The sequence below is a fragment of the Haliotis rubra genome, unplaced genomic scaffold (genome assembly GCF_003918875.1).
Source record: "Haliotis rubra isolate DU_JTF1 unplaced genomic scaffold, ASM391887v1 Scf314, whole genome shotgun sequence".
Lineage (NCBI taxonomy): Eukaryota > Metazoa > Mollusca > Gastropoda > Lepetellida > Haliotidae > Haliotis > Haliotis rubra.
Genome location: NW_025766985.1, coordinates 1,149,377 through 1,176,680, shown reverse-complemented (window position 1 = coordinate 1,176,680; position 27,304 = coordinate 1,149,377). Strand labels below are relative to the sequence as shown.

Genomic DNA, 27,304 nt, shown 5'->3' with positions numbered 1-27,304 from the left:
ATTATATCTGTGATTTTTTAGTATTTTTACTGTCCATCGTCGACAGGTTTTAAAATTCAAAATAATTTCAATTTTTATTGTATAAATTGTTTTCGTCACGATATTGCTGAGATATTGCCGGTGTGACGTTAAATATTAACTTACTCACTCGCTCACTACTTGCTGCAGACGCTTGTGATCGTCGTCGCTTGTTAGATGTTGAATGACTATGTTTAAGTCCCATGCTGGCACCTTAAACTTCTTTTCATTGCCTTAAAGCGTGAAGGATGTCAGCAACGCGATGAGTTCCGGAACTTTGGTAAGTTTCACTCCTGAGTTCATGGTGAGGACTGAACTGATGGCCGCCAGGTACGTAGATAATGTAGAACCCTTAAGGTGCCGAGTAGCTGTCAAGGGACATAGGTATTCTGCTACATGCGGATGCATAGCTGTCGCTGCTGCAAACTCTTTCTGCACTGCACAATGGTATAAGCTCTTCCACGTATCATCGTAGAGATTTCTGGTAGAACGTCTAAGAGCCAGTGAGACGGCCTTGGCTGCTGTTCTGGTGAGACAGTTCTTAATACGTTCAATGCTTGTAACTGGAAGCACTCAGGACTGGCGTGAGCCTGTCTTGTGTGTGGATGTATCAACAGATTTGGCTACTGGGAAGTCTGATGAGGTCTGGAAACCACGTTCTCAAACAGGTCTAGTAATTGACAGCATTCATCCCGTATTAGTAGTTGGAAGACCTGGGATGCATTGAGCAGTCTCCACGGGCTGTGGCAATTAAGACGATGAAACAAGTGAGCATCCCTGATGTAGCGGACCTGGGCTTAGTGGTAACTCCTGAACGGTCGCTTCTAGGGCGATCTTGGGCGGAATTGGTTTTCAGGAAACGATCCCAAAAGCGAGATATGGAGCTCTGATGAACGTTGAAATGTCGGGTAACTGCAGACTGCGACTCCCAAGCTTCACGGCGACCCTTGGCGATGTTTCGATTGGTGCCACTCAGTCGTGACATGATGATTTCCTCTTTTCCAGGCAAAAACGAATGACAAACTTAGTCACAACGTGTGCCTTTTTATAGTGATCAATGCCGCATGCTTTTCCGCTTACATCCACGCACATTTTGCTTTGCACGTTTTCTTGGTGACGTTCTTGCGAATACTTATTCAAAAGCTTCTAAAACAAGGGGAAAAGTTAAAATTGGCGCTGAATCTGTTTACAGTCACACAAAGATGACGTTTTGGAAAGAAATAGTATATTTGTTCTGTTTTTGCCGCAGCTACATGAGTGGAATTTCTCAAAATCCCTTATGCGTTTCTGTTTTTGAAGAGTGTATGCTCATGCTTACACAATATTCTCAGTAGCAATGAAATTGATATGACGGTGACCTTGATGACATGTCGCGAGCTTAAGCAGCTCATCTGGATTGGCTGATTAATGAATTGGTTGAGTGGGTGTCATCTCAGCCGACGGATAAAACCTTCCACGAAGTATACAAACTAATTACAAAGGGGAGGGCACTTGACTTGGTTCGAATTTCGGTTGTTCGATCTTTGGGCGCGTCATACCATAGGCATTACCAGATGATACTTGTTGTTCCCCTTGTCATTAAGGGGAACAAAACAACATGGGGAACTGGTCATATCATGTGTGAGTATGGTATCTCAGCTGTGTAGATAATAAACCAGCATCAGTTCTGACTACTAAACACTAGACACACTTACACGTGTGCATGCACTTGGGTATGTAGGATCAGTATGTTGGAACCCAGCATACGAAATGACAGATTCAATACCATGGAATAGAACTACATGGTCGTGCTGGGGTATTTCCTTAAAAATCAGCCACAGAAACAACATAGATGTGAAAACCCAGGTTCCCATTTTCAACCATTTTATTATGAAATTATGAAAAGCAACATTATATGTCAAACATGGACAACAACACATTTACCTTGTGTCATTGGAGAACAAAACATAAAATATATTGAAAAATAATATCTCTGACCAAAGAAATGTCTTTTTGTAAACAAAAAAATGAACAATGGCACTTAGTTTCAAGAGTATGCTGGGCCCCGTCTCTCAAGGTAAGGCGTCGGGAGCTAGCTAAGGATCAGGGCGGTATGAAAACTGGTCGTCTGCTTGTTGAAGGGACTGACTTTTAGAACAGTTATAGGGGCTTGCATTGCGGAAAATTACGTTCTTGGTCCAACGCTCGTTCGCTAACCTAGGTCGTATTATTTTCAGCAAATATCATATATTCACTAACGGTTTGGAAGAAAGATGCAAACTTCGGTTTTCTGAAAGGAACTGTCAAGGTAATTTACACAGACCCGTGCAAAAAGTATTCGGACACTTGACGTAATTTCCATGGACTAACCTGTTATTTCAGTGTAGCATAAATAATTTTCATGACGTGAGTTAAGGATGGATCTTTGTAAAATTTGATAGGCAAATTTGAAATCATCACTGCTCTGTGCACATAATTTTTCGACTACTATTTAACTAATGACATCACATTTATCAACTTACGTATGGCTCCGCAATGCACAATCACATAGGCCGCAATGTTAAGGAGTTCACGGCACTGTACATATGTTGATTAAATTGTTGCCATTCGGTAAATAAGCAACGGAAAATTAAACAGAAAATATGCGATTGTAGGTAAGATGATTTCTCACAAATGTGCAAAATTTGACTTGGATCTTAGAAAAGTTAAATTCATGAAAATTATTTATGCTACAGTAAATTAAGATGTAAGTCAATGGAAATTACGTCAAGTGTCCGAATACCTTTTGTGTAGAGATTCAAACGTCATGCTTTCGGGCAACAGTTTTAACACAAGCTTCAATGAATAAACGGACGATTGCGTCACAGGCATTAAATACTCGGATGATGGCATGTGTTTAAGATAAAGTTGTCTTATAAGTTAGTGACATGTTTTACAAATGTTCATCTGACAATCGAGACAACATCGTATGTTCATAAGCGGCCGCAAAACTTGCAAGAACACTACTGCACCAACCAAATGTCATGTGTGTGTCATTTCTCAAGTTATTGGAAATCGATCTTGAAGGTTAGAACAGCAATATTTTCAAATATTCAAATATTCCTTGGAATTGTGCACATGTGTACATGTAATATAAAAAAACTTGGAATATAACAAAAATACAGAAGAAATTAACAATAAACAAAACAAAAAACCCCGAAAAAACCGCTTGGAGATAGAACACAAGATAGATAGATTTGTAATTTTGTTCAGAACCAGAGTGTTCTACGTATCAGAAATGCAGCTGAATCATTATTGTACGATTTTTGTACGATTATCTCTCCCGTGCCAGGTTGCATTTTTGTTGTTTCAGATTGTTTTAGTTTCCAAGCTTACGTATTACATCAAATTAGTCCTAAATAAGGGCAATGTTCCAATGCTCCATTTGTATGTCTATAATGGTGATAGTAACTTCCAGATTGTTCCATGTCCACGTCACCTGATGAAACTGGATTTGCTAATTGGTCCAATAATCTCTTAGAATACTCTGAATCTAACAATGTGTGTTATTTTATTTGCGGATTAATTGCCTGCCACCAGAAAGCCCTATCACACCCGAAGCTCCACTAAGTCTATCATTCTTAGAACCGACCTCCACCACACAAGTCATTGTATCCCAAGTGCGAAGTTAATGTCATAATGTCAATCACTGGATTGCCTGTCACTGACATATACCTGGAATATTTGCTTATAACATGTTAGCGTGGCTTTAAACAAATAAAGCACTATCCCAGCATCTGGAAAATGACTGCCACAAAAGCAACACAGCCAGCCAGCACTACACTGACAACCACGGCAGTCACAGACGGCATGTTCTGCTCTACCCATGAAGTCGGGAGGGGCCTGGCAGGGAAGTCCTCTGATTCTGGTTCATCTTGCATAATCTCTGATTCTTTAATCTTTCCCTCAGCAAATAAGACCTGAAAAGAGCAAACAGTGTCTTCAAGTAACCACTTAATAAGAATGCAGATGTACATTTATCATCCCTAAAGTTGGGTTTTAACCTTGAATTTGCTAAAGTAACTAACTCGTCTACACGATTGATTCACAACACAGGGGTCACCCATATACCTGTGACCTCCCACTCCACGTTCTACAACTGTTACCTCCAATCAATGCCTACACCTGTAACCTCCCACTCAATGCTTACACCTGTGACCCCCAGGTCCATGTCTGTACCTGTGACCCCCCCCCCGCTCCATGTTTACACCTGTTACCCCCCACTCCATGTCTACACCCGTGACCCCCCACTCCATGTCTACACCCGTGACCCCCCACTCCATGTCTACACCTGTGGCTTCCCAGCTCCATGTCTACACCTGTGACCCCAACTCCATGTTTACACCTGTTACCCCCCACTCCATGTCTACACCTGTGACCTCTCACTCCATGTCTACACCTGTGACCCCCCAGTCCATGTCTACACCTGTGGCTCCAAAACCCATGTCTACCCCTGTGACCTCCAACTCCATGTCTACACCTTTGACCCCCCAGCTCCATGTCTACACCTGTGACCCCCCACTCCATGTTTACACCTGTTACCCGCCAGTCCATGTGTACAACTGTGACCCCCCACTCCATGTCTACACCCGTGACCCCCACTCCATGTTTACACCTGTTACCCCCACTCCATGTCTACACCTGTGACCTCTCACTCCATGTCTACACCTGTGACCCCCAGTCCATGTCTACACCTGTGGCTCCAAAACCCATGTCTACCCTGTGACCTCCAACTCCATGTCTACACCTGTGACCCCCAGCTCCATGTCTACACCTGTGACCCCCACTCCATGTTTACACCTGTTACCCGCCAGTCCATGTGTACAACTGTGACCCTCCACTCCATGTCTACACCTGTAACCCCCAGTGACCCCCACTGTCTACACCAATGCCCCCCCCCCCACCCCCATGTCTACACTGTGTCTCCCAAACCCATGTCTACACCTGTGACCCCCAACTCCATGTCTACAACTGTGACAACCCGCTCAATGCCTGCACCTGTGACCTCCCACTCAATGCCTACACCTGTGACCCCCCAGTCCATGTCTACACCTGTGACCTCCCACTCAATGCCTACACCTGTGACACCTGTGACCCCCCAGTCCATGTCTACACCTGTGACCCCCCACTCAATGCCTACACCTGTGCTTGACTGTGTTGAATATTCTATCACAAGGGATATCTATTTTAAATCACGAACTATGAAGGATCTTTTTAATAGTATCAGTTCTCATTTAATTATTGCATTTTTAAACGAATTAAATTTGTTGAATGATTTGTAAATACATAAATATTTTATGATTGGAAGTTTGAATTAGTAACTAAGATTGTTAGTGGCTATATCTTCGATGGGGGTTAAAGTACTGTACAATTATTGTCCTCCTGAGAGGGTTCGTAAGTCCCAAAACAATCAAGGTAAAGTTAAACTTTCCACTTTTTTAATCGTAGAATATGTGTAATTCTAATGTATGGCTAGATGTATCTAAATTGCTGACATCTGAAGGGATGATGTAAATCCAGCTAGCGCAAAAATTGCAGGAAGCAAATGTACTGTAAGTCCCCATGGTCCCTAGTATGCATATGTTGATCTACCTTCAGTTGTTGGCAATCTATAGCCGGTTTTTATATTGTATTGTCATTTATGGGTAAAATATTTTAGATTTAATTACTAGTCTTAAATTTATTCCTGTGATAATTTAGTTGTTTTACTGTCCTTCGTCGACAGGTGTTTTATAATGTAATTGTGTTTATTGTTAATTAACAACTTTTTAAGTCACAATATGGTTGAAATATTGCCGATGTGACTATTAAATTTTAACTCACTCACTCACGCATTCACGCCTACACCTGTGACCTCCTGCCTACACCTGTGACCTCCCACTCCATGTCTACACCTGTGACCTCCCACTCAATGCCTACTACCCTGTGACCTCCCACTCCATGTCTACAATGCCTGTGACCTCCCGCTCCATGTCTACAACTGTGACCACTACTCAATGCCTACGCCTGTGACCTCCCACTCAATACCTACACCTGTGACCTTCCGTTCCATGTCTACACCTGTGACCCCCAACTCCATTTCTACAACTTTGACCTCCCGCTCCATGTCTACACCTGTGACCTTCCACTTCATGTCTTCACCTGTGACACCCCACTTCATGTCTACACCTGTGACCTCCACTCCATGTCTACAACTTTGACACCCCACTCCATGTCTACACCTTTGACTCCAAAACCAGTTTCTAAAACCAGTGGCCCCCAAACCCATGGCTTCACCAGTGGCCCCAATGTCGACACCAGTAGCCCCTTGTCTACACCAGTCACCTCCATATCTACACCAGTGGTCCCCATATCTACACCAGTGGTCCCCATATCTACACCAGTGGTCTCCATGTCTACACAGTGGTCCCCATGTCGACACCAGTCACCTACATGTCTACACCATGGGTCCCGATATCGACACCAGTCATCTCCATGTCTACACCAGTGGTCCCCATGTCGACACCAGTCATCTCCATCTATACCAGTGTCCCCCATATCAACACATGTGACCCCATGTCTATACCATTGTCCAAGATATCAGCACATGTGACATGCCTCTATAAATGTCCCCTATATAAACACATGTGACCCCATGTCTGTACCATTGTCCAAGATATCAGCACATGTTTAATATATTAGCATATATTTAATATCAAAATTAAATATCGCTACCATCAAAGGTACACACCCATTTTCTCACAGGGTTGTGCTCTCAGACTTCTAACCTCATATCTAATAATTACTCACGTAAAATAATTTCAATATATCATTGTAAGCGCCACTCGTGGCACATCAAATAGTTCTTTGCCTCCATTACCCCTGCCAGCTTCCGGTGCAACCGTGAACCCATGTCTATACCAATTTCCCCAATATCAACATGTTAGACCCTATGTCTAAACCATTGTCCCCCCATATGAATATGTGTGATCCCCAAGTCTGTACAAGTGTCCACAATAGCAACACATTTGACCCCCATGTCTCTACAAGTGTCCCCCATGTCTCTACCAGTGTCCCCTCATGTCTCTACAAGTGTCCCCCCATGTCTCTACAAGTAATAATACTAATAATAAAGTTAGTATTTATATAGCGCCTTTTCCAACAACGTTGCTCAGAGGCCCCTAGGCAAAGGCACTGTCAAAAAAGTGAGTACCCAATGTCTCTACAAGTGACACCCATGTCTACACCAGTGGCCCCCTGTCTACACCAATGCCCACCCCCCCCACCCCTTTCTACACCAGTGTCCCCAGTATCAACATGTGTGACCCACCTCTCTGGCTGCCCTCTCCCCAGCCTGGATCGCTCCTTCCATGAATCCCATCCATTCTGTAGCTGTTTCTGTCCCAGCAAAATACAGACGGTGGTGTGGCTTCCTGATCTCCCTGAAGAAAACATTTCTCATCATGCATGAAATATGTCTCCACTGAATTAACACAAATGACTCTGACAATCATCTTCAGGTGGCATGACAAAGTAATGTCCACTCATGTGATCAGACTCAGCAGCCAATGGGTTTATGCACAATAGTGTACGGCATGATGCCAAGTACCAAATGTCAAGCTGAAGACTTACATACTGCATACTGTATAATACTGTATTAGTCATAGATCTCCAACACTATGCAGGCACTCAAGGGAAGGGCCAACATAAAGCTCCCCACTGAATGCTAAACTGCTGCAGTCACAAATCTTTCATACTGTGTGACCACCCCTATGGAAGTGGTAAAGACAAAGCTCCACCTGAATATTGGACTAGCGTAGTTTCTTACAAACTACAATGTACCTTCCATACTGTGTAAGTACCCCAGGGGAAGGTTGGTTGTCTAGCTGAACCTAGAATACTGAACTAGTGTGATGTCATGTAGCTTACCTTCCACACTGTGTCAGTACTCTGGGTGGAAGTGTGCCCGTGTAGCATACCCACAATACTGAACTAGTGTGATGTTACACAACTTACCTTCCTTACTGTGTTAGTACTCCAGGTGGAAGTGTGCCCCTGTAGCATCCCCCAGAATACTGAACTAGTGTGATGTTACACAGCTTACCTTCCTTACTGTGTTAGTACTCCAGGTGGAAGTGTGCCCGTGTAGCATCCCCCAGAATACTGAACTAGTGTGATGTTACACAACTTACCTTCCTTACTGTGTTAGTACTCCAGGTGGAAGTGTGCCCCTGTAGCATCCCCCAGAATACTGAACTAGTGTGATGTTACACAGCTTACCTTCCTTACTGTGTTAGTACTCCATTTGGAAGTGTGCCCGTGTAGCATCCCCCAGAATACTGAACTAGTGTGAGGTCACACAGCTTACCTTCCATACTGTGTTAGTACTCCATGTGGAAGTGTGCCCGTGTAGCATCCCCGAGAATACTGAACTAGTTCGATGTCATGTAGCTTACCTTCCATACTGTGTTAGTACTCCAGGAGGAAGTGTGCCCGTGTAGCATCCCCCAGAATACTGAACTAGTGTGATGTTATACAGCTTACCTTCCATACTGTGTTAGTACTCCAGGAGGAAGTGTGCCCGTGTAGCATCCCCCAGAATACTGAACTAGTTCGATGTCATGTAGCTTACCTTCCTTACTCTGTCAGTACTCCATGTGGAAGTGTGCCCGTGTAGCATCCCCCAGAATACTGAACTAGTTCGATGTTATACAGCTTACCTTCCATACTGTGTTAGTACTCCAGGAGGAAGTGTGCCCGTGTAGCATCCCCCCGAATACTGAACTAGTGTGATGTCACGCAGCTTACCTTCCATACTGTGTTAGTACTCCAGGAGTAAGTGTGCCCGTGTAGCATCCCCCAGAATACTGAACTAGTGTCAAGTCATGTAGCTTACCTTCCATACTGTGTTAGTACTCCAGGAGGATGTGTGCCCATGTAGCATCTCCCAGAATACTGAATAAGTGTAATCTCACACAACTTGCCTTCCATACTGTGTTAGTACTCTAGGAGGAAGTGTGCCCGTGTAGCATCCCCCAGAATACTGAACTAGTTCGATGTCATGTAGCTTACCTTCCATACTGTGTTAGTACTCCAGGAGGAAGTGTGCCCGTGTAGCATCCCCCAGAATACTGAACTAGTTCGATGTCATGTAGCTTACCTTCCATACTGTGTTAGTACTCCAGGAGGAAGTGTGCCCGTGTAGCATACCCCAGAATACTGAACTAGTGTGATGTTACACAGCTTACCTTCCTTACTCTGTCAGTACTCCATGTGGAAGTGTGCCCGTGTAGCATCCCCCAGAATACTGAACTAGTTCGATGTTATACAGCTTACCTTCCATACTGTGTTAGTACTCCAGGAGGAAGTGTGCCCGTGTAGCATCCCCCAGAATACTGAACTAGTGTGATGTTACACAGCTTACCTTCCTTACTGTGTCAGTACTCCATGTGGAAGTGTGCCCGTGTAGCATCCCCCAGAATACTGAACTAGTGTGATGTCACGCAGCTTACCTTCCATACTGTGTTAGTACTCCAGGAGGAAGTGTGCCCGTGTAGCATCCCCCAGAATACTGAACTAGTGTGATGTTATGTAGCTTACCTTCCATACTGTGCTAGTACTCCAGGAGGTAGTGTGCCCGTGTAGCATCCCCCAGAATACTGAACTAGTGTCAAGTCATGTAGCTTACCTTCCATACTGTGTTAGTACTCCAGGAGGATGTGTGCCCATGTAGCATCTCCCAGAATACTGAATTAGTGTAATCTCACACAACTTGCCTTCCTTACTGTGTTAGTACTCCAGGAGGAAGTGTGCCCGTGTAGCATCCCCCAGAATACTGAACTAATGTGATGTCACACAGCTTACCTTCCATACTGTGTTAGTACTCCAGGTGGAAGTGTGACCGAGTAGCACCCCCAAGAATATTCATCCTCCATCCAGTTCTTCTCCACATACCCAAAATATGTAGGTGGTATGACCACCCAAAGATCGAAAGGACTGGACGTTATTTGTAAATTGTTATGACATGCCGTTTACTTTCCCAGCTTAATTCCCCTAAAGGATTATCTTATCTCGGGTGATATCTCTATCCCACAACCCGACCCCAACCACAATCTGTGACACCCGTCCTGGTTTAGCTTTTGAGACGACCCCTCCTACCTGTTTTTTTTTATAGTGATAGTGAGACTCCGTGGTAGCTGCATCCTTCATAGTTTCAGTGTTAAATTTATCATTTTTTACGTCAGCTTTCGTTTATCATGAAGCTAATTTCAAATGTAATCTTAATTTCAAAATGGGCATTTAAAAAGTGTCCTTTGTAATACAATATCATCGCACACTAATTTGCATAAAACCATGGTCTGTTCCAAATAAGTTGCTTAGGACTAGACAAAAAACAGCATTGTTCATTTCTGCACTAATCTCTCCTCACTAAAGTCCTTTTTCTACGTTTCCTATCTCTCTACCACTGAGAATGTAGTTAGGCCGAACTTAGTTTTACAGATATTTCACACTTCCAAATATTAACTATGTAAACTGTAGATATCAATGCGAAAAGGCAGTTTTTTTCTATTTCTGACAGTAACATAGTCGGCTATATCTTCCACACTATGCTATATGACCGTGTAGTACCTCCCAGAATACTGAACTAGTGTAATGTCACACAGCTTACCTTCCATACTCTGTCAGTACCCCGGGTGGAAGTGTGACTGAGTAGCATCCCCCAGAATATTCATCCTCCATCCAGTTCTTCTCCACATACCCCACAGGCTGAAGAGGTATGGTATCAGTGATAAGAAACGTCTAAAGAGGTTTGATGTCAAATAGTCTAAACTATGTTTAGCTTACTCAATATTACAATTTAAACAAACATGCGGCTATGTTAAGTTCTAGAATCAACGCGTTTTACAAATTCTGGTCGACATGTCACAACCTGTTCATTTTGCATTGTCATTATAACCTGCTCTGTATAACCAAACTTGACTTGATCTCTACTCAACATGATGGAGCCCATGTGCAGCTGTGAAAATGGTTCAAAAATAAAAAATTACAGATATAATTTTTTTAAAGTTTGTTCTTCACTTTATTAGAATTTACCCATGTAAACAATAAAGATCATAAATGACATTTTAGAAATACCATATTTCACAAAGACTATAGCAATTTACAAACATCAAACCCTTTACCTCCAAAAACTTCTTGGATTTGAATGTTTCTGCATATTGCTGGCACAACTTCTGCTTTCTGAAACCATGTATAACACCTGTATCATATCATGATAAAATATATTGAAATACTATTCTAACAACAACAAAAACGAGTGTCTAGGTCTGATTTTTCTGATAAGGAAACCATTACATACACTCTAAACATCCTAAAAGGTTTTAGATTAAAAGACAAACAAAAGGCTGATGTATACATACACTGGTGGCATCTGTCAAGATGTCACAGGTTTTGTGAATAATGATTATCCCAATATTACAATGTTCAAAGTGGTTGAACTTTGGATTTTACAATCTGTGTGAGACAAAATATGTTTTTTAGTAGTAGCACAAGTACGGTGAACATACTGGCAATTTTATATGGCACACTGATGGCCATGGATGCTGATCATGTTATCAACTGGTGGTTTTCTTGGACCAGATCCGAGTATTTGCAGGCTGTTTTGATAGGGATGACGGGCATAAACAGTGACCCACCTCTCTTCCTTTGTAAGGTGACTGAGGCTGCGACACTTGTCAGCCAGGATGAAGGCCATGATCGAAGGATGGGAGCCGTCTGGCTTTGTGTCATCAAAACATGTCGCAGATGGCCCATTGTCACTCATAGCTACTCCACTCAGATCTGCAAATCATACATCACTAGTGATGAAACAGCTATGCCACTTAGATCTGTAACATTGTACATCACTAGTGATGAAACACTACTGTGCCACTTAGATCTGTAACATTATGCATCATTAGAAATGTAGCATTGCTGTGCCATTTAGATCTGTAACAGTACTAGTGATGAAACACCCCTTGGCCACTTAGATCTGTAAAGTGTTCATCAGTGACGACGGAACACTTCATTGCCACTTAGATCTGTAACATCATGCATCACTAATGACGAAACATTGCTGTGACATTTAGATACTTAAAATCTCAGCTGTGATACTTAGATATATAGAATCTCAGCTGTGCCATTTAGATCTGTAAAGTCATCAAAAACAGCAGACCAGCTCTCAGTTCCATGTGTCCTGAATAGTGCTCACCTAGCTCTCTCCAGAACGGGGTGCTGTAGAACAAGTTAGTCTTGATGACGGAGCCCATGGGGACTCGCTGTATCAACTGGGCCTTGAGACCAGGTAGCGGAGGGAAGAAGCGCACTCTGGATAGCAGCGTGAGTGGCATGGCGCTGATCACGTATGTACACTGAGGTGAAGAGACTACACTCTTTAAGTCACCCGAACCAGTATGGTATTTTATAATTATTTAAGTTTTGATAGGTTTTGTATCACTATCAGAAATATGCAGCTACAGTGGCATTTTTTGCCCATTTCCTTGTCATTGTACTTTTATCAACATTTCTCAAGCAGTTCAAGTGAGTGTTTTTGTAGCATTCTATATCAATAGTGAAGTTTGTAGAGCTTTATACTACTTGAATCATTGATCCAGAGAAGTGACACATAAAGGTATCACCAGTGTGTCAAGTGTGAATCACTAACCTTGACGACTTTCCCATCAACGGTGTGGACAACTGCTCCTGCATCATCCTGTTTGACGCTGGTGACGGGGGATCTGAGATGAACATCGGCACCAAGCCAGTCACTCATCCCCTCAGACAACTGCTGGGTCCCTCCAACAACCTTCTTCTCCTGGGAAAAGAAATAAACAATGGCTAAGCTCAATAGATCTTGGATGACTCAGGAGACTTTGACTAATATTCAATGTGTGCTACATCATTGATGAGAGACAACCAGTTTACATTGTATCCACAGTGGGCGGAGGGCAGACTGAGATTAGCAGTCAAAGTGTGCTCCATCAGCGATGAGAGACAACCTGATGACATTGAGGTCACTCTGGATGGAGGGCAGACTGAGACTAACACTCTAGCTGTGATCCATCACTAATGAGAGTCACCCTGTCTACATTGAGGTCACTGTGGGTGGAGTTCAGACAGAAATTAACATTTGACCTGGCTCCATCACTGATGAGAGACACCCTGTCTACATTGAGGTCACTGCGGGTGGAGTTCAGACAGAAATTAACATTTGGCCTGGCTCCATCAGTGATGAGAGACACCCTGTCTACATTGAGGTCACTGTGGGTGGAGTTCAGACAGAAATTAACATTTGACCTGGCTCCATCACTGATGAGAGACACCCTGTCTACATTGAGGTCACTGTTGGTGGAGTTCAGACAGAAATTAACATTTGACCAGGCTCCATCACTGATGAGAGACACTCTGTCTACATTGCGGTCATTTTGGGTGGAGTTCAGACAGAAATTAACATTTGACCTGGCTCCATCACTGATGAAAGACACTCTGTCTACATTGAGGTCACTGTGGATGGAGTTCAGACAGAAATTAACATTTGACCTGGCTCCATCACTGATGAGAGACACCCTGTCTACATTGAGATCACTGTGGGTGGAGTTCAGACAGAAATTAACATTTGACCTGGCTCCATCACTGATGAGAGACACCCTGTCTACATTGAGGTCACTGTGGGTGGAGGGCAGACTGAGACTAACACTCCACCTGTGCTACATAACGTTGACATTGAGGTGAATGTGAGTGGAGTTGAGACTGAAATTAACATTCTACCTGTGCTCCATTAGTGATGAGAGACACCCTGTTGAAACTCTGCCCACCGTGGATATATTGAAGGAAGTACAGAAGGGACAACTGATGGTCCTCAGATGTAAATACGGTGTTGATGAATATCTTCATTATTCGTTTCACTTCCCTGAAATATACCAGGAATAGAATAAAACATGCCTTATTGACATGAAAGTGCAAGACCGAAAAAGAGGAAACATCCTTATATGTAAAAACAGTCACTCTCTACTCTCTAGTTCTAACAGTGTTCTGTACTGTTCTAATTGCTTTTTATATCAAGATGAAAGATATATAGAGGATACTAAACGGCCTTCCGTGTAATACCATTTTATTGTTGGAGTAAATGATATGGTATCAAATGAGGGAAAGCGAGTTTGATACTAAATCTTTCACGAGTATAATCAAAATGCTATTTCACGGAAGCGAGTTTAGTATTCTGCTTATTACTCTCCAATTTAAATCGATAGAAACTGCCTACAGAGTAATGACTCTCAGCTTTCTATGAGTCAAGCAAGGTCTCATACCATTGTGACAAAGGTTTAACATTGTGACGTCATAACTGTAAATCATCATGACATCTTACATCTAGCAGTATTACACCAGTTATGATACAATACAATTCCTTTACCTGGTCCAGCAAATAGAGTCGATGAACTCCTGTACAGTCATTGAATCCCACTCCTTAGCCTTGGCCGCCTTCCAGGGTGCACCTAGGGGCACCTGCAAGCAGCACTAATATGTTCATTCCAGTGTCACGTTTATCATGTCCATAGATCTTCAAATGGTGACAAGAAGCTACTGATGGTCATGACATAAGTGGGAATACTACAAGACCCTCACACCAGTATCTTAGTGGCAGGAGAGAAGTGAAGGCTCCTCGGCCTGATGATGAATATAGCTCACTGGTTGATTGAGAGGAGAGTTAGAGAAGCAAGGGATGCACACCCATGTCAATTCTTTTTCCAGACACCTCACATCTTAACTGCTCCGTTGGATATTAAATAAGATATTATGGGAACCCTTCTTTTTCCCAAATTAGTTCGCCTTTGGAGTATGGGAATGGAAATGCAAGGGCAGGTAACTCTTAGTAGAACGTCTGCCATGAAATGAAAATGGAATCTGCTGCAGAAGTCAGGTACTATTTGATATGTTTTTACACGTTAGACACTGGTAGTTACGGACATCAGTTCAAAATATCCAGAATATTTTGAGGTTTCGAAATATATGTAGACATACTTGGGGGTGGAAGAGTAGAACAGTAGAAGTGTTTGTTTGTCATGCCAAGGCCATGATAATTGTGTTCCTGGAGTGCCCAGGGGACATAACTCGGCACATTTGATTACATCACCTTAGCCTGGGCCACCTGTAGCCTCTATCTTGAGGAAGAAAACACATTTGACTGTTGTACACAAAAGACTTTTGATGATACTTCCTTATCAGCAAACATTATTGATTCAATACAGTCGGTGGTAACCAACAATTCATTCATATGTTTGACTAATTCTTGTGTTTCGTGGATGCTATTTTTATCATTATTTCAAATTTAAGATCGTTTTTTCTTGAGACGGCAGCTGTAAAAAAATAAAAAAATAATCAAGCAATTGTTTTGCACTGTACCTGTGCAGCCATTTTGTCAATGGTTCTGATTGCATTATTTTGATCCAGGTAGCTAAAAGGATTTCTCAGACATGGTATTCTTCCTTTATAGGCTGACCAGGAACCCTGAAAATATTCAGACATGACATGACACAAACATGGAGGAAGTATCTTTGTGACTGTCCACTAAAGCAGTTCCATACAGTGTTTCTAATTCAAGCAAATTCAAAATTTACATTATGTCCACAAATTGGTGGGCTCTTTACAAAGGTCAGGGTGACATGTCATGTTACTCTCATTAAAATATTAAGTCCTAAAACGCTAGAAATGTTGAGAATATCTTAATAATCGTTATTTTGACAAGGTGCTGCCTTCAAGCCACCTCATAACGGGATCGGGTTGTCAGGCTCGCTGACTTGCGACGTAAAAATACACTCACTCACTCAGTCATGATATAAGGCACCAATCATTAAATGTGTTCATAAATAGAGATTGTCATAATTAATGCCAACAAATGTATTTAAGATATGTCACTAACATTAATATACAGGACAGTCCTGTACTCTTCATTGACATTGTAGACTTCTAGTCCAAGTTCCTTGATGAGCCTGTACATTCTGTTCTGGGTGGGTCCAATGTAGGCGCCGCCCACATCTACAGAGCCATGAGTTGGGTGCTACAATAAAACAATCCACTTTAATAAAACATTGATCACAGATACAAAATATATCCTGATTGAACCTTAACCATGAATTTCACCTGTAATGAAAAGTCAGTAATTGACACAGAGGCAATGATTTACACGGCTGATACGAACACATAAAAGCATCTTGTTGGCAATGTTAGTAAATTCAATGTCAGGGCTTTTGAAATTATGACAGTGATGGTCAGTAAAACAAGTGTTTGATACATACAAAACATATAGCAACATCCAGGTAGACCATACAGAAACGACTTAATTGTAGTTTTGGATGCGTTTAAAGTATTGATGTACAAAAATACATTTGAGGATGTAGAAGTGTCAAATTTTTAATCACCTCAGCTTAATCCACAAGTCCACCAACCTTGTAATAAATCATTAAATGTCCGGTCCCCTGCAGGGTTCAAATGTGTATCATTACAGTAACCAGCAGGAATTTGGATTTCAACACAGACTGGAAGACATCGCTGTCAGTCAACTGGTCAAATGAAACTGACATATATCCCTTTACATTGCCAGTCAATGATGTATGTCATGGACAGACAAGGTGATCAGGAAAATACATTCTGTAGCTCACAATGACCTTTTTCTGGACTGTTACATCAGATTATTACACATAACTGTAACATAAGTTATATCCTAAAAGCTTGTTCAATACGTTACATATTCACACAGGAATAAACAGCTACAAAGCAGGTCATAATTACGGTTTCATTATCACTACCTTGACATTATTCGCAGCCACAGGGGTACAGGAAGTCAAAGTTTGTGCTAAATATCACGATACATTACATGTATGGCATGTGGTATCTGGCATACTTCATAATTACTGTGGACAATTTTGTACAATGTTATATGTTTGAAATAGTCAATGAGGTTACCTGAAATAACATATAACATGACCAAGATCAGATTGCAAATCTGTGAGCCAATCTTACAGGCACCATAGATCATCAATGCCAGAATTTAGCTTCATAAACCTCATAATGTCAGTAAGATGGCAAATATAACAGCAATCAAGTTGACAAGGAACTACAACAAAAGCTAACTTGACTTGTTCTTTGTTAGAGAAAATGACTTCAATGTGTTAAATAACTTGGAGTTCATTTCAGAGCTGACGGATGCATAGAAGAATGAAAGCAATTATATATGCTCACAATGTCTTTGATAGGGAGATAATGAGTGAGTGAGTGAGTGAGTGAATGAATTAAAATGTTACATCGGGTCGGCAATATTACAGCCATATAGCGATAAAAATAAGGTAATCGTTTTAAGATATCTGTCGACAAAGGACAGTATATATATATTACAGTTTTTAAAATAAAACCTACCTGACCATAATTAAAATAAGAAGAGAGTAGATCCAATAGATGCATTCGTACCAATTAAAACCAGGCTATAAACCACCAACAACCAAAGGTTGACCACCTTACTGGGGATCAAGAGGGAGCTAGTGAGACAAGACTAACGTAGACCAATGTTTGTACCTTGACGGTGTAGGTCCGTCCTCCGACACGATCCTGGGCTTCGAGGACAGCAACACTCAATCCACTCTTCTTGAGTAAACAGGCAGCACTTAGTCCTCATAGAAAGAAAACCAGAGTTCACATATGCAGTACAACTGTGGTAATATGGATAAATAGGGACCATCAAACATATGATATCAGGCTTACCAAAGTTTGAGACAAGAGGAATCATGTTAACAGCAGGTGCTCCCAAAACATGATTCTGTTACAACCTCTAGGTGAAATCGTCAATAATCATTTTGAAAGAGTTCATGTTAATATTTCTGAGTAAATGTTAAAGACTCATGCTAACGACATCTAAGTGCCTTCAACTCGTATAAGCTGTTGGTGTAACTATCGTGAATTTAGAATGTATATCTTGTAAACTACCTCTGCCGCTACAGATAGCCCTACATGCAATTTCAACACATGTTACAAAGTTCATACATTAATCCTAAATGTACATATTTCCAAACAATTAAAATGAATATTGTTTCACACCGAAGAATTACATTCCTGCTTTGGTTCTGTAAATAACTGATAGAGAGAACAACCAGCATAAGTAAGCATCCATATTGTTGGCAGTTTGATAACATGTTGTATCAGTCGAGACACTAATCAGTGCAATTAGAATATGTTTATGGGAGAGAATTTGAAACTTTAAGAAGTGAAGTTGAGTTGTCCTCACCACTGATACCAGCACCAATAACTGCTACATCCACATGAATGTCGTTCATCTTTAGATGCACGTGATGCTGAGACAATCTACAAATGAAGATGAAAATTCATAATTTTGACATTGCTGTTGTTCAATGTTAATCAGCCATTATAACAGGATTGTTCACACTTCAACAAGAAGTGTGTTTTGTTTTTGGCTGGATATATATAACACAGCACTCGGCAGTTCTTCCAGCTCAGTATGATGCCTTTCTATAAATAATCAATTTTGGACCAGACAATCCAGTGACTGATATCATGAGCATCAATCTACGCTGCTTGGATATGATGACATGTATGCATCTGCCAACCAGCTCGCCTGACCACCTGACCTCACTTGTCGCTTCATTCAACAAGCACGGTGCTGGAAACCAATTATATTTCAGATCTTCACGAGTTTAACATGATTTGATTATATCATGACTGGTTTTAATATATTTCTGCATACATGCATATGATTCCTGACTAATGCAGAGAAATGCAAAATAACCTTTAAACCTGCCACATCTGCAAATACGTAGACATACCTAATTCTCTGCTTTCACATAATGAGTGATTGAGTGAGTTTAATTTTACGCCGCACTCAGCAATATTCCACCTATATGGCGGCGGTCTGTAAATAATCGAGTCTGGACCAGACAATCCAGTGATCAACAACATGAGCATCGTTATGCGCAATTGGGAACCGATGACATGTGTCAACCAGGTCAGCGAGCCTGACCACCTGATCCCGTTAGTCGCCTCTTACAAGCATAGTCGCCTTTTGTGGCAAGCATGGGTTGCTGAAGACCTATGAAGGAACCTAAGACAACAGAAATGCATTTGGTGCAATACACCGCTGGACAACGTCTCCCTCCTAAAAAGAAGAAGTATCAAGACCTTCAGCGAAAACTGGATGACTTGAAGACCAGACTTGACACCGGGCACGTCTCTGTCATCGAGTATGCTGAAAGGGCATCGTACGCTCTGAAACTTGCTTATGACTGTTTCATATGTGAAGATGCGTCACAACATGTGAACAAATTTGTTATTGTTTACCAGAAAAAAAGGCACAATTTGTCATGTAACATTTAATAAAATATCTAAATGCACTAGTTGTTTTGTTGTCGACATCGCCTGTTCATGCATGGAAGGACTTGAACAAACATTCGCTCGCCCATTGTTTATGTTAACTGGGAAGGCGAACTTAACTGAACTGAACTGAACTGAACTGAACTGACAGCATCCGCGGGAAGGCGAAAACGAAATTCACTCAATGTGTATACACGCTAAAAAAGTCGCTTTAATGCGAATGAACCTCCGAAACAGATAGCCAAAATTTATGTGACTTACGCGGCAATAGTTATGGTTGCGTGAACCTGGAATGTAGCTGTCCCGGTGGTTAGGCCCCATACTGCCTACAGTTCCAAACTGCCTACATCCCAAACTGCCAACAAAAATATTGTAAGCAGCGTGGGAAATGATTTTTTGCCCTGTAGAATAATGGAACACCCCAATTATCAAAGAAGAAGGGGGGTGTCGTTTGGAGTAAGGTAGTAGTAGTTATTTGCTTTATTTAATGTCGCACGCACAACTAAGGTATTTCGGCGACGGGGTAGTACACTTATAAAGAAATGAGGGGACCAAAAAAGAGAAATTTTGAAAGAGTGGTGTTACTACCCAATAAAAAACCCAAAACAACTGAGTATTAAGGAAATTTGAATGGGATGCCGAATTAAAAAGGTTTAAATATGAAATAGGTAAAGAGTATTAGAGATTTTGAATATAATATAGATGTGGTGTAGTAAATGGTTATTGTTATTGTATTTTTTAACCAACCCTATGTTTAAAAGCATATTTATTAAGTGAATAATGATAAATGTATAAAAGGTTAAAAAATGAACTTGATAAAAAGAGAGAACTGATTTAAAAAGTTAAAAGAACATATATACATACTTATAACAATTTTTAAAATGGTAAAAAGTGGTATTATTGTTTTTGTTGCTAGATTGTTTGGTATAATTTTGTATGAATGAGATATTTAGTGACTGGTCTAATTAATTTGGGACTTGTTAGAATGTGCTTGAAATCAGAAGAGTACTACTGGTTTTGGTATCTACATACCCCAAAAAGGTACCGCATCCGTGGTGTAGTGGTTAGAGCGTCCGCCCGGAGAGCGGAAGGTCGCGGGTTCGTTTCCCGACGTCATACCAAAAGACGTTAAAATATGGTACTTGTTGGTCCCTGCTTGGCGCTCGGCATTATTGGGTACAACAAGGACTGGTCGGCTCGGAGTCAGTATAATGTGTCTGAGTGGGGTATTCATGCTTCACTGCGGCCTGGTATCTCAGTGGGCTAGCACTATAAAACCAGCTTAAGTCTGGGCTAGTACAAGCAGTCGCACATACACACACACACGCATGCACGTCGTTATATGAGCGAAACATTCTCAAGCACGACGTTAAACCCAGTTTCACCTCACCTCACCTCACATACCCCAAAAAGCCTTAAACAATTGTATAATATCCCGGCATACTCCAGTATCTCCACAGCAGAACTCGCAGCCATAGTTCAGGCCTTGCAAACAACATCTGACCAAACAAGAACTACCATCTGCATTTTTACGGATTCCTAAAGCTCCATACAGGCTCTCAAAAATTACTCTACAACAAAAAGACCAGATTTAATAAATAACATATACAGAAGAATACTATACCACCAAAACAAAAATATTCAAATACTTTTTATCTGGGTCCCATCACATACCGGAGTCCATGGCAACGAAATGGACATCCTTGTCAGTTGTGTGTAATTGTGAAACCAGTAAAAGACTGTAAAACTTATCAATTTTTCATGATATATCCATGTCTCCATGTAAAGACGGAGAATTCTCAGAATGAATAACCCCCCAAAACACTTGTCATTTTTTAAAATTTCTGTAGGCAGAGTGGGAAGACACCACAGAACAGGTCAGTTAATTAACCATGTAATTGGTCAAGTTAATTGTAGCAGGAGTAGAATAGGTCAGGTCGGTGTATTCCCATGAACTTCACTTCCTGATCACTGGATCCTATCATGTTGTTTTAACCTGTAGGCAGTATGGGAATACACCGTCCCGAATATGCTGTCAAAACATGCTTAGGGATTCAAACAGGTTACCGTATTTAACGGGGTGTCCTCGTTTTGCCACCACCCTATTGTTAAGGGTGGCGAAGCGTGTTGATTGGAAGAACACTAGAAGGTGGCAGGGGTCGTCTTAAGTATTTTAATGCATTTACACAAATTACATGAACTATTAATACAGTACAAAATAAGAATATTAAGAAATTTATTACACAGAAAAACACTTCCACAGTTATAAACAATTAAAATCCAATGAGGTGAGATACCGAATCGGCCACCACGACTGATGGGAAAGAACTCGACATTCACAAGTGCATTTGCCATTTTGCAGTGAAGCTGTTTGGTGTTCCCAATACTTATAAACACTATCTCACTGTTTATGTGTTAAACTGTCACTGCAAGTGTCTTGATTATTACATTGTTAAAATTGAGTGAACTGTGTTTACTCACAAGTTTTCATTATCACACTGTTAACATTATCATGGATGCTCATTAAGCCTGAGTTCAGTTCACTCGCTGCTGTGAGTAATTTTGACATGACCCCTTTGCTTGTATAAACACAGTAGCTGTTAATCCTTTTCAGGGTGGTGGCAAAACGAGGATAAACCTATTTAACAAAACAAGACATGTTTCCTCATAATTTTATTCAGATCACAACAGATTTTATTTCTATAATTATATATACTAATAGGTATTTTACATAATTATAATATTATCACATAATAATAACAAATCTTAATCTGTAAAACATAACAATAACGATAATGGTTTAGTTTGTTGCCATGTGTACAAACAGATAAAATGGCGTAAGATCACCAAACATCATGTCATTCAGGTGTTGGTTCAGAAGCTTGGTCTCAGAGATACAATACCAGCATCGATGGTTCTGTATTGATGCAAATACTACTTGAATATTGCTACGTTTTTGCGAATGATATTGTTGTGTGTAAACAGAAAATAGAAATATATTACTTTGCAAGCCAAAATGTTAACAAAGATCATTTTAGGTGTTCCTAAACACTTTTTCACAATATCAAAGACACGTTGTACTTGTTTTCACTAATGCAAATCAGCAGAAAATGTTTTAGAAGACTGAAATCTTAGGAATAATTATTTTACAAATTTGTAAAAATTATTTTACACACTCTACAACAGTTTTGTCTTGCTTTAATACTTGAAAAATGGTGACTTTAAATGGTTAATCTCTGTCTCAAAAGCAGAATTTTATTTCAACGTTTCTTTTGGACATCTAAATCGCTGTTATTGGAATATTTCGGTCGATAATAGGACAATTTAACTCTTCTGAAAAAGAAGAATTTCACCTAAATATGAATGCGTTTGAGAATTTGGTTCGTGATTTGCAAAAGCTGTGTTGTAGAGCTCTCTTGTTAACTAATACCTTTTAACATATCTTTGATAGTTTTTAAATAATTCATAAAGGTAGGAGGGTAACGTTTCTTTTGGCGTTGAGTGTAGGAACAGTCTTTTACCGGTATTGCTCAACCTGCTAAACACCACGCTTGTGAGTAAGAAAGATTATTCGTTTCATGTGAAAACAATATTATACATGGGTACACTCTTTTACCGGTTACGGTAATCCATTAATTAATTAATCTATTGGAAATGTGGCTTTACCGGCTACAGTCATGTAATTGAAATGTGGCTTTCTCGGCAATAGCTATTTTTGAAATGTGGCTTTCCCGGCCTCACACCGACTGGTCACGCGACATTCATCAGATGCATTGTGGGAATGTAAACATTGCGAACGTTGCCGTGTCGCTGTTTAATTGAGAGTCAAGCTGAGACATTTTATCCGTCGAAAAACGTAAACGTAATGATTCCACTAGTGATGTTAGCCGAGTGAAGCAACTGACGACCAAGAAACGGGGTGTACGGAGTAGTTTACTGTAGAAGACTGTACCAGGCGATGACAGCTGACACGCCTCGTGACGTCGGCAACCAACCGTACGTTTGATAACGAGGGGGCAGACGAGAACGGCGTAGTGACGTCGATACAGTGACAGTGCAAAAAGTGTAGATTATCGCCTGATAAAGTACTGTCGGCGCCTTTGATCCTTTAGCAAAACATCTTAGAATTTCCATTACTTCATATTGTAAAGAAATATCACCCACCACACTGTATATCTCTTACACGTGAAGGTCCGGGGTAGAATGAACCTTCAGTAACCCATGCTTGTCGCAAGAGGCGACTAACGGGATCGGATGGTCAGGCTCGCTGGCCTGGTTGACACATATCATCGGTTCCCAATTGCGTAGATCGATGCTCATGCTGTTGACCACTGGATTGTCTGGTCCAGACTCGATTATTTACAGACCGCCGCCATATAGGTGGAATATTGCTGAGTGCGGCATAAACCTAAACTCACTCACTCACTCACTCACTATATCCCCTTGTGCCTTACTGAACTGCACAATACACACTGTTTCAACATCACGCACATTCTATGCATATCGTCTCCTCTATCGGGAGAACACAATGCTTAACCCTAACCCTTTTCACCCAAGTGAGAGATCCCTAATTATGTACATTCAACAACACCACTAACGAAGTGATAAATATACCTTACTGTTATTGGACACTTTATGTGTTTGCAACAGGAATTTTCTCCTGAATACAGTCAGTATGATGTCATGCAGGAAAAATCTCTACCATTAAGGTCTATTACACACGGCGACACAGCCGAGCGGTTTCTATGTACATGTCATCACAGCAATTAATGTTATGTCACTGCGTTTATGACCAACGCCCAGCCTCGTTGTAAAACCAAAGTATTGAATGTGTGTCCGTCAGAAAACACTAAGGTTATTTACAAGATTCACATCGCATAAACAAGCGTAAAAGTACCACTGGCAGAACCCTGATGGTATCATACATGTGCATGCAAGTTTTGACCTTGAAATGTCGACATATTATACGTGTGGTCGATGACAAAGTGAGAGACGAGAGTCACACCTACCTGGACCTGGAACCTTTTCCTCTGTTAACATACACGTAACATCCGGGGGATACGGCGGGAAAAATTTCATACTGTATATTCATATATGTTTACGTTCACGTGTTTATTTTCTATACTTGTGATTACAGCGGATGGTTTTGAAGACCTAATACACAGTCACGCATATATGAGAATGACAAATTTTAATTTCGTTTGTAGAGATGAAGACTTATCTGTGTGTACGCTAAGGCTATCCCCATTTTTATATGCAACAAAATGGCAAAGCAAATCCCTTTGTATTATACCAGAAGTATGCCGAATAAATTCCAGCGGCACTTTCCCCACTGGGCAAAGATTCCAGGATATGTGTTTGGGTAAATGTATATCTACCTGACAGGTGATGCATCCAAGTCTCCTACAACTGTCAGTCAAGCCATTGACGCAAGAATGAAGCAGGCTTTGTTGTGTGATGATCCACAACTTGTGACTGATCTTCGAGAGGAACATGTTGGAAGACCAGAGATGTATGAACCTTTCTGGAGTGAGTGAGTGAGTTTAGTTTTACGCCGCACTCAGCAATCTTCCAGCTATATGGCAGCGGTCTGTACATAATCGAGTCTGGAACAGATAATCCAGTGATCAACAGCATGAGCATCGATCTGCGCAATTGGGAACCGATGACATGTGTCAACCAAGTCAGCGAGCCTGACCACCCGATCCCGTTAGTCGCCTCTTACGACAAGCATAGTCGCCTTTTGTGGCAAGCGTGGGTTGCTGACGACCTATTCTTCCCCGGATCTTCACGGGCTTAACCTTTCTGGAATGCTGTTGAAAGAGTTTTACATCTTGAGCTTTCCCCTGTAGCTGATGACAGAAGGCACATCATTCATGGAAACTTGCCGGTTGCTGTTTCGATACAAGATTTAATACAAAAAGTGAAAGAATTGGAGCCATCTGTGAACGTTTCCTCAGAGACATGGATCAGATTCCAGATTCCTGAAAAATCGAAGGTGCCCTGTAGCTCCTAACTAAACTGGGAAATTTGACATTTTATTGAAGTACATTTGCAGTCTTACACCAGGAAGATGCGATGGATGACAAACACGGAATATATGGTGGAGAACTAGACTCTCCATTGCCTTCTCTTGGCAGAGGTAAACGGGTACTGATGTTCAAAGGGAGAGAACCAGTTGCTCGCGATCATGACTTTCGCAGATTTAGGTTAACCCCTTTTGTGCTCCTTGTGTGTGATGTTCCAGAACAAGTTGATGGCAGCATTTACGAAGGGCAATTGTTTGTTTCTGTGAAGGACACTCTCTTTGATGCATCATCAGCTTTGAGACACATGGCTGAGTTTCAGAAAGCAGTGTCTGATATTCCTTTAAGAACCAATTGAAGTTTTGTTGACAGGTGGAGGTCCTGACCACAATGTTCGTTTTGGTTCTTTCAAGGTATCTCTTGTTGCCCACTTTCTCAGCCAAAACCTGATATGATTCCTGCAGTCATGACTGATCCAGGAGGATGTTGGATTAACTCTGCAGAAAAAGTATGCACATCTTGAACATAGGATTGAGCAGGGATTAAATGGATCGAGAAACAGAGCAAACCATTCGCTCATGTACAAACATGACAGAACTTTGAGAAAAAGCCAAATGGTCTTAAAAAAGCTCTGAGGGGAAGCATACAGCCTGTCATTAATGTTGTCACCTCAGCTTGAAACAAGTGCCTTTCAAGATTGTTGATAAGGTATCCACTGAAGAAGTAATTGAACTTTCCAACCATGCCAAAGCCATACAGCCATAACGTTTACGTTCTGACACAACGTAAAACAGCTTGCCAATCACAAGAGTTTTCATGCAGTATATCTCTGTAGAGAGAGACAATACTCCTTTCAATTGAAGACGTGTCAGAAAAGGCCCCATCCAATGAACATTTGAAAGAAGAAGCAATACTTTAAGTCATTATAGGCAAGAGAATATTGTGAAGCAACCACAAAGGCAAGGAGCTGCAGAGCCATATGGCTCATTGTTGAGGAAACAAGGAAACATGAAAATAAATTCTCAATAGAAGATCTGGTTGTCAGGTTCGCTGACTGGGTTGACACATGTCATCGTATCCCAATTGCGTAGATTGATGTTCATGCTGTTGATCCCTGGATTGTCTGGTCCGCCATATAGCTGGAATATTGCTGAGTGCGGTGTAAAACTAAACTCACTCACTCACTCATGTCATATCACTCCGTCCCATTTTAGAATGTGTAGAACGTTCGACATGGGGAATTGGCTTACTGAAGTTCTCTGAAAATCACCAACAAACATTGACACAATTGGGTGACAATCTGTATGTTCAAGAAACACTCATTACATCTTGTGGCCAGTTTGTGAGTTCTATGCATATACCAAATAATCCAGTGATGTCTGTAGATGACACAAGATATTGAATGAAAACCTCCCACCAACATCCAACAGTCTAAAACATCACATTGAGCGAGTAAACTACCAACTCCATGTTTGGGAACAGTCTCTGCAACCAATCATGAACATTCCTTCACCAGTTGACCATGGTTGGAGCATTTGTGATGGTCAGCTTATCCCTATTCTGATGTCGAGAGATCCTGCTCCCCGTGGATTAGTTGAACTGACATCGTGTAAATGCAAAAAAGTCAGCATGCCAGCAGAAAGAATAATATAGTGTGTACAGAGGCATGTCTTTTTGTATGGCAGGTGATTGTTGCCCGAACACCTTTGACTTGTTGCCAGTAGATGACTCCGATTCTGACATGAGTGAGTGAGTGAGTGAGTGAGTGAGTGAGTGAGTTTAGTTTTACACCGCACTCAGCAATATTCCAGCTATATGGCGGACCAGACAATCCAGGGATCAACAGCATGAAC

The 27,304-nt window shown here is 41.2% G+C and overlaps 1 protein-coding gene across 2 annotated transcripts; it reads right to left on the bottom strand.

Moving 5' to 3' along the window:
* Positions 1 to 1,864: 1,864 nt before the first annotated feature.
* Positions 1,865 to 24,457, bottom strand: LOC124283389 (amine oxidase [flavin-containing] B-like). 2 transcript variants are annotated; one of them, XM_046719441.1, is made up of 14 exons: positions 24,435 to 24,457; positions 18,326 to 18,402; positions 17,620 to 17,714; positions 15,971 to 16,108; positions 15,454 to 15,558; positions 14,465 to 14,556; positions 13,822 to 13,963; positions 12,719 to 12,868; positions 12,266 to 12,425; positions 11,712 to 11,856; positions 11,199 to 11,256; positions 10,685 to 10,782; positions 7,346 to 7,457; positions 1,865 to 3,956 (listed from the first exon to the last, which is right to left on the bottom strand). In XM_046719441.1, exons 2-14 carry the CDS (start codon positions 18,372 to 18,374, stop codon positions 3,762 to 3,764), a joined length of 1,539 nt encoding a protein of 512 aa, XP_046575397.1. In that variant the 5' UTR covers positions 18,375 to 18,402; positions 24,435 to 24,457; the 3' UTR covers positions 1,865 to 3,761. The 2 variants fall into 2 exon arrangements, with proteins under 2 accessions (XP_046575397.1, XP_046575396.1); XM_046719440.1 differs by lacking the exon at positions 24,435 to 24,457 and adding an exon at positions 19,234 to 19,328.
* Between the last annotated feature and the right edge of the window lie 2,847 nt (positions 24,458 to 27,304).

What these genes read in the sequence shown, in the direction of transcription:
- LOC124283389 (XM_046719441.1), bottom strand. Translation starts at nt 18,374, where the DNA reads ATGAACGACATTCATGTGGATGTAGCAGTTATTGGTGCTGGTATCAGT. An exon ending in AATCCAAGAAGTTTTTGGAG is followed by an intron (nt 10,783 to 11,198) that starts GTAAAGGGTTTG and finishes ATACCTCTTCAG; the next exon opens with CCTGTGGGGTATGTGGAGAA. An exon ending in GTACTGACAGAGTATGGAAG is followed by an intron (nt 7,458 to 10,684) that starts GTAAGCTGTGTG and finishes TGTTTTCTTCAG; the next exon opens with GGAGATCAGGAAGCCACACC.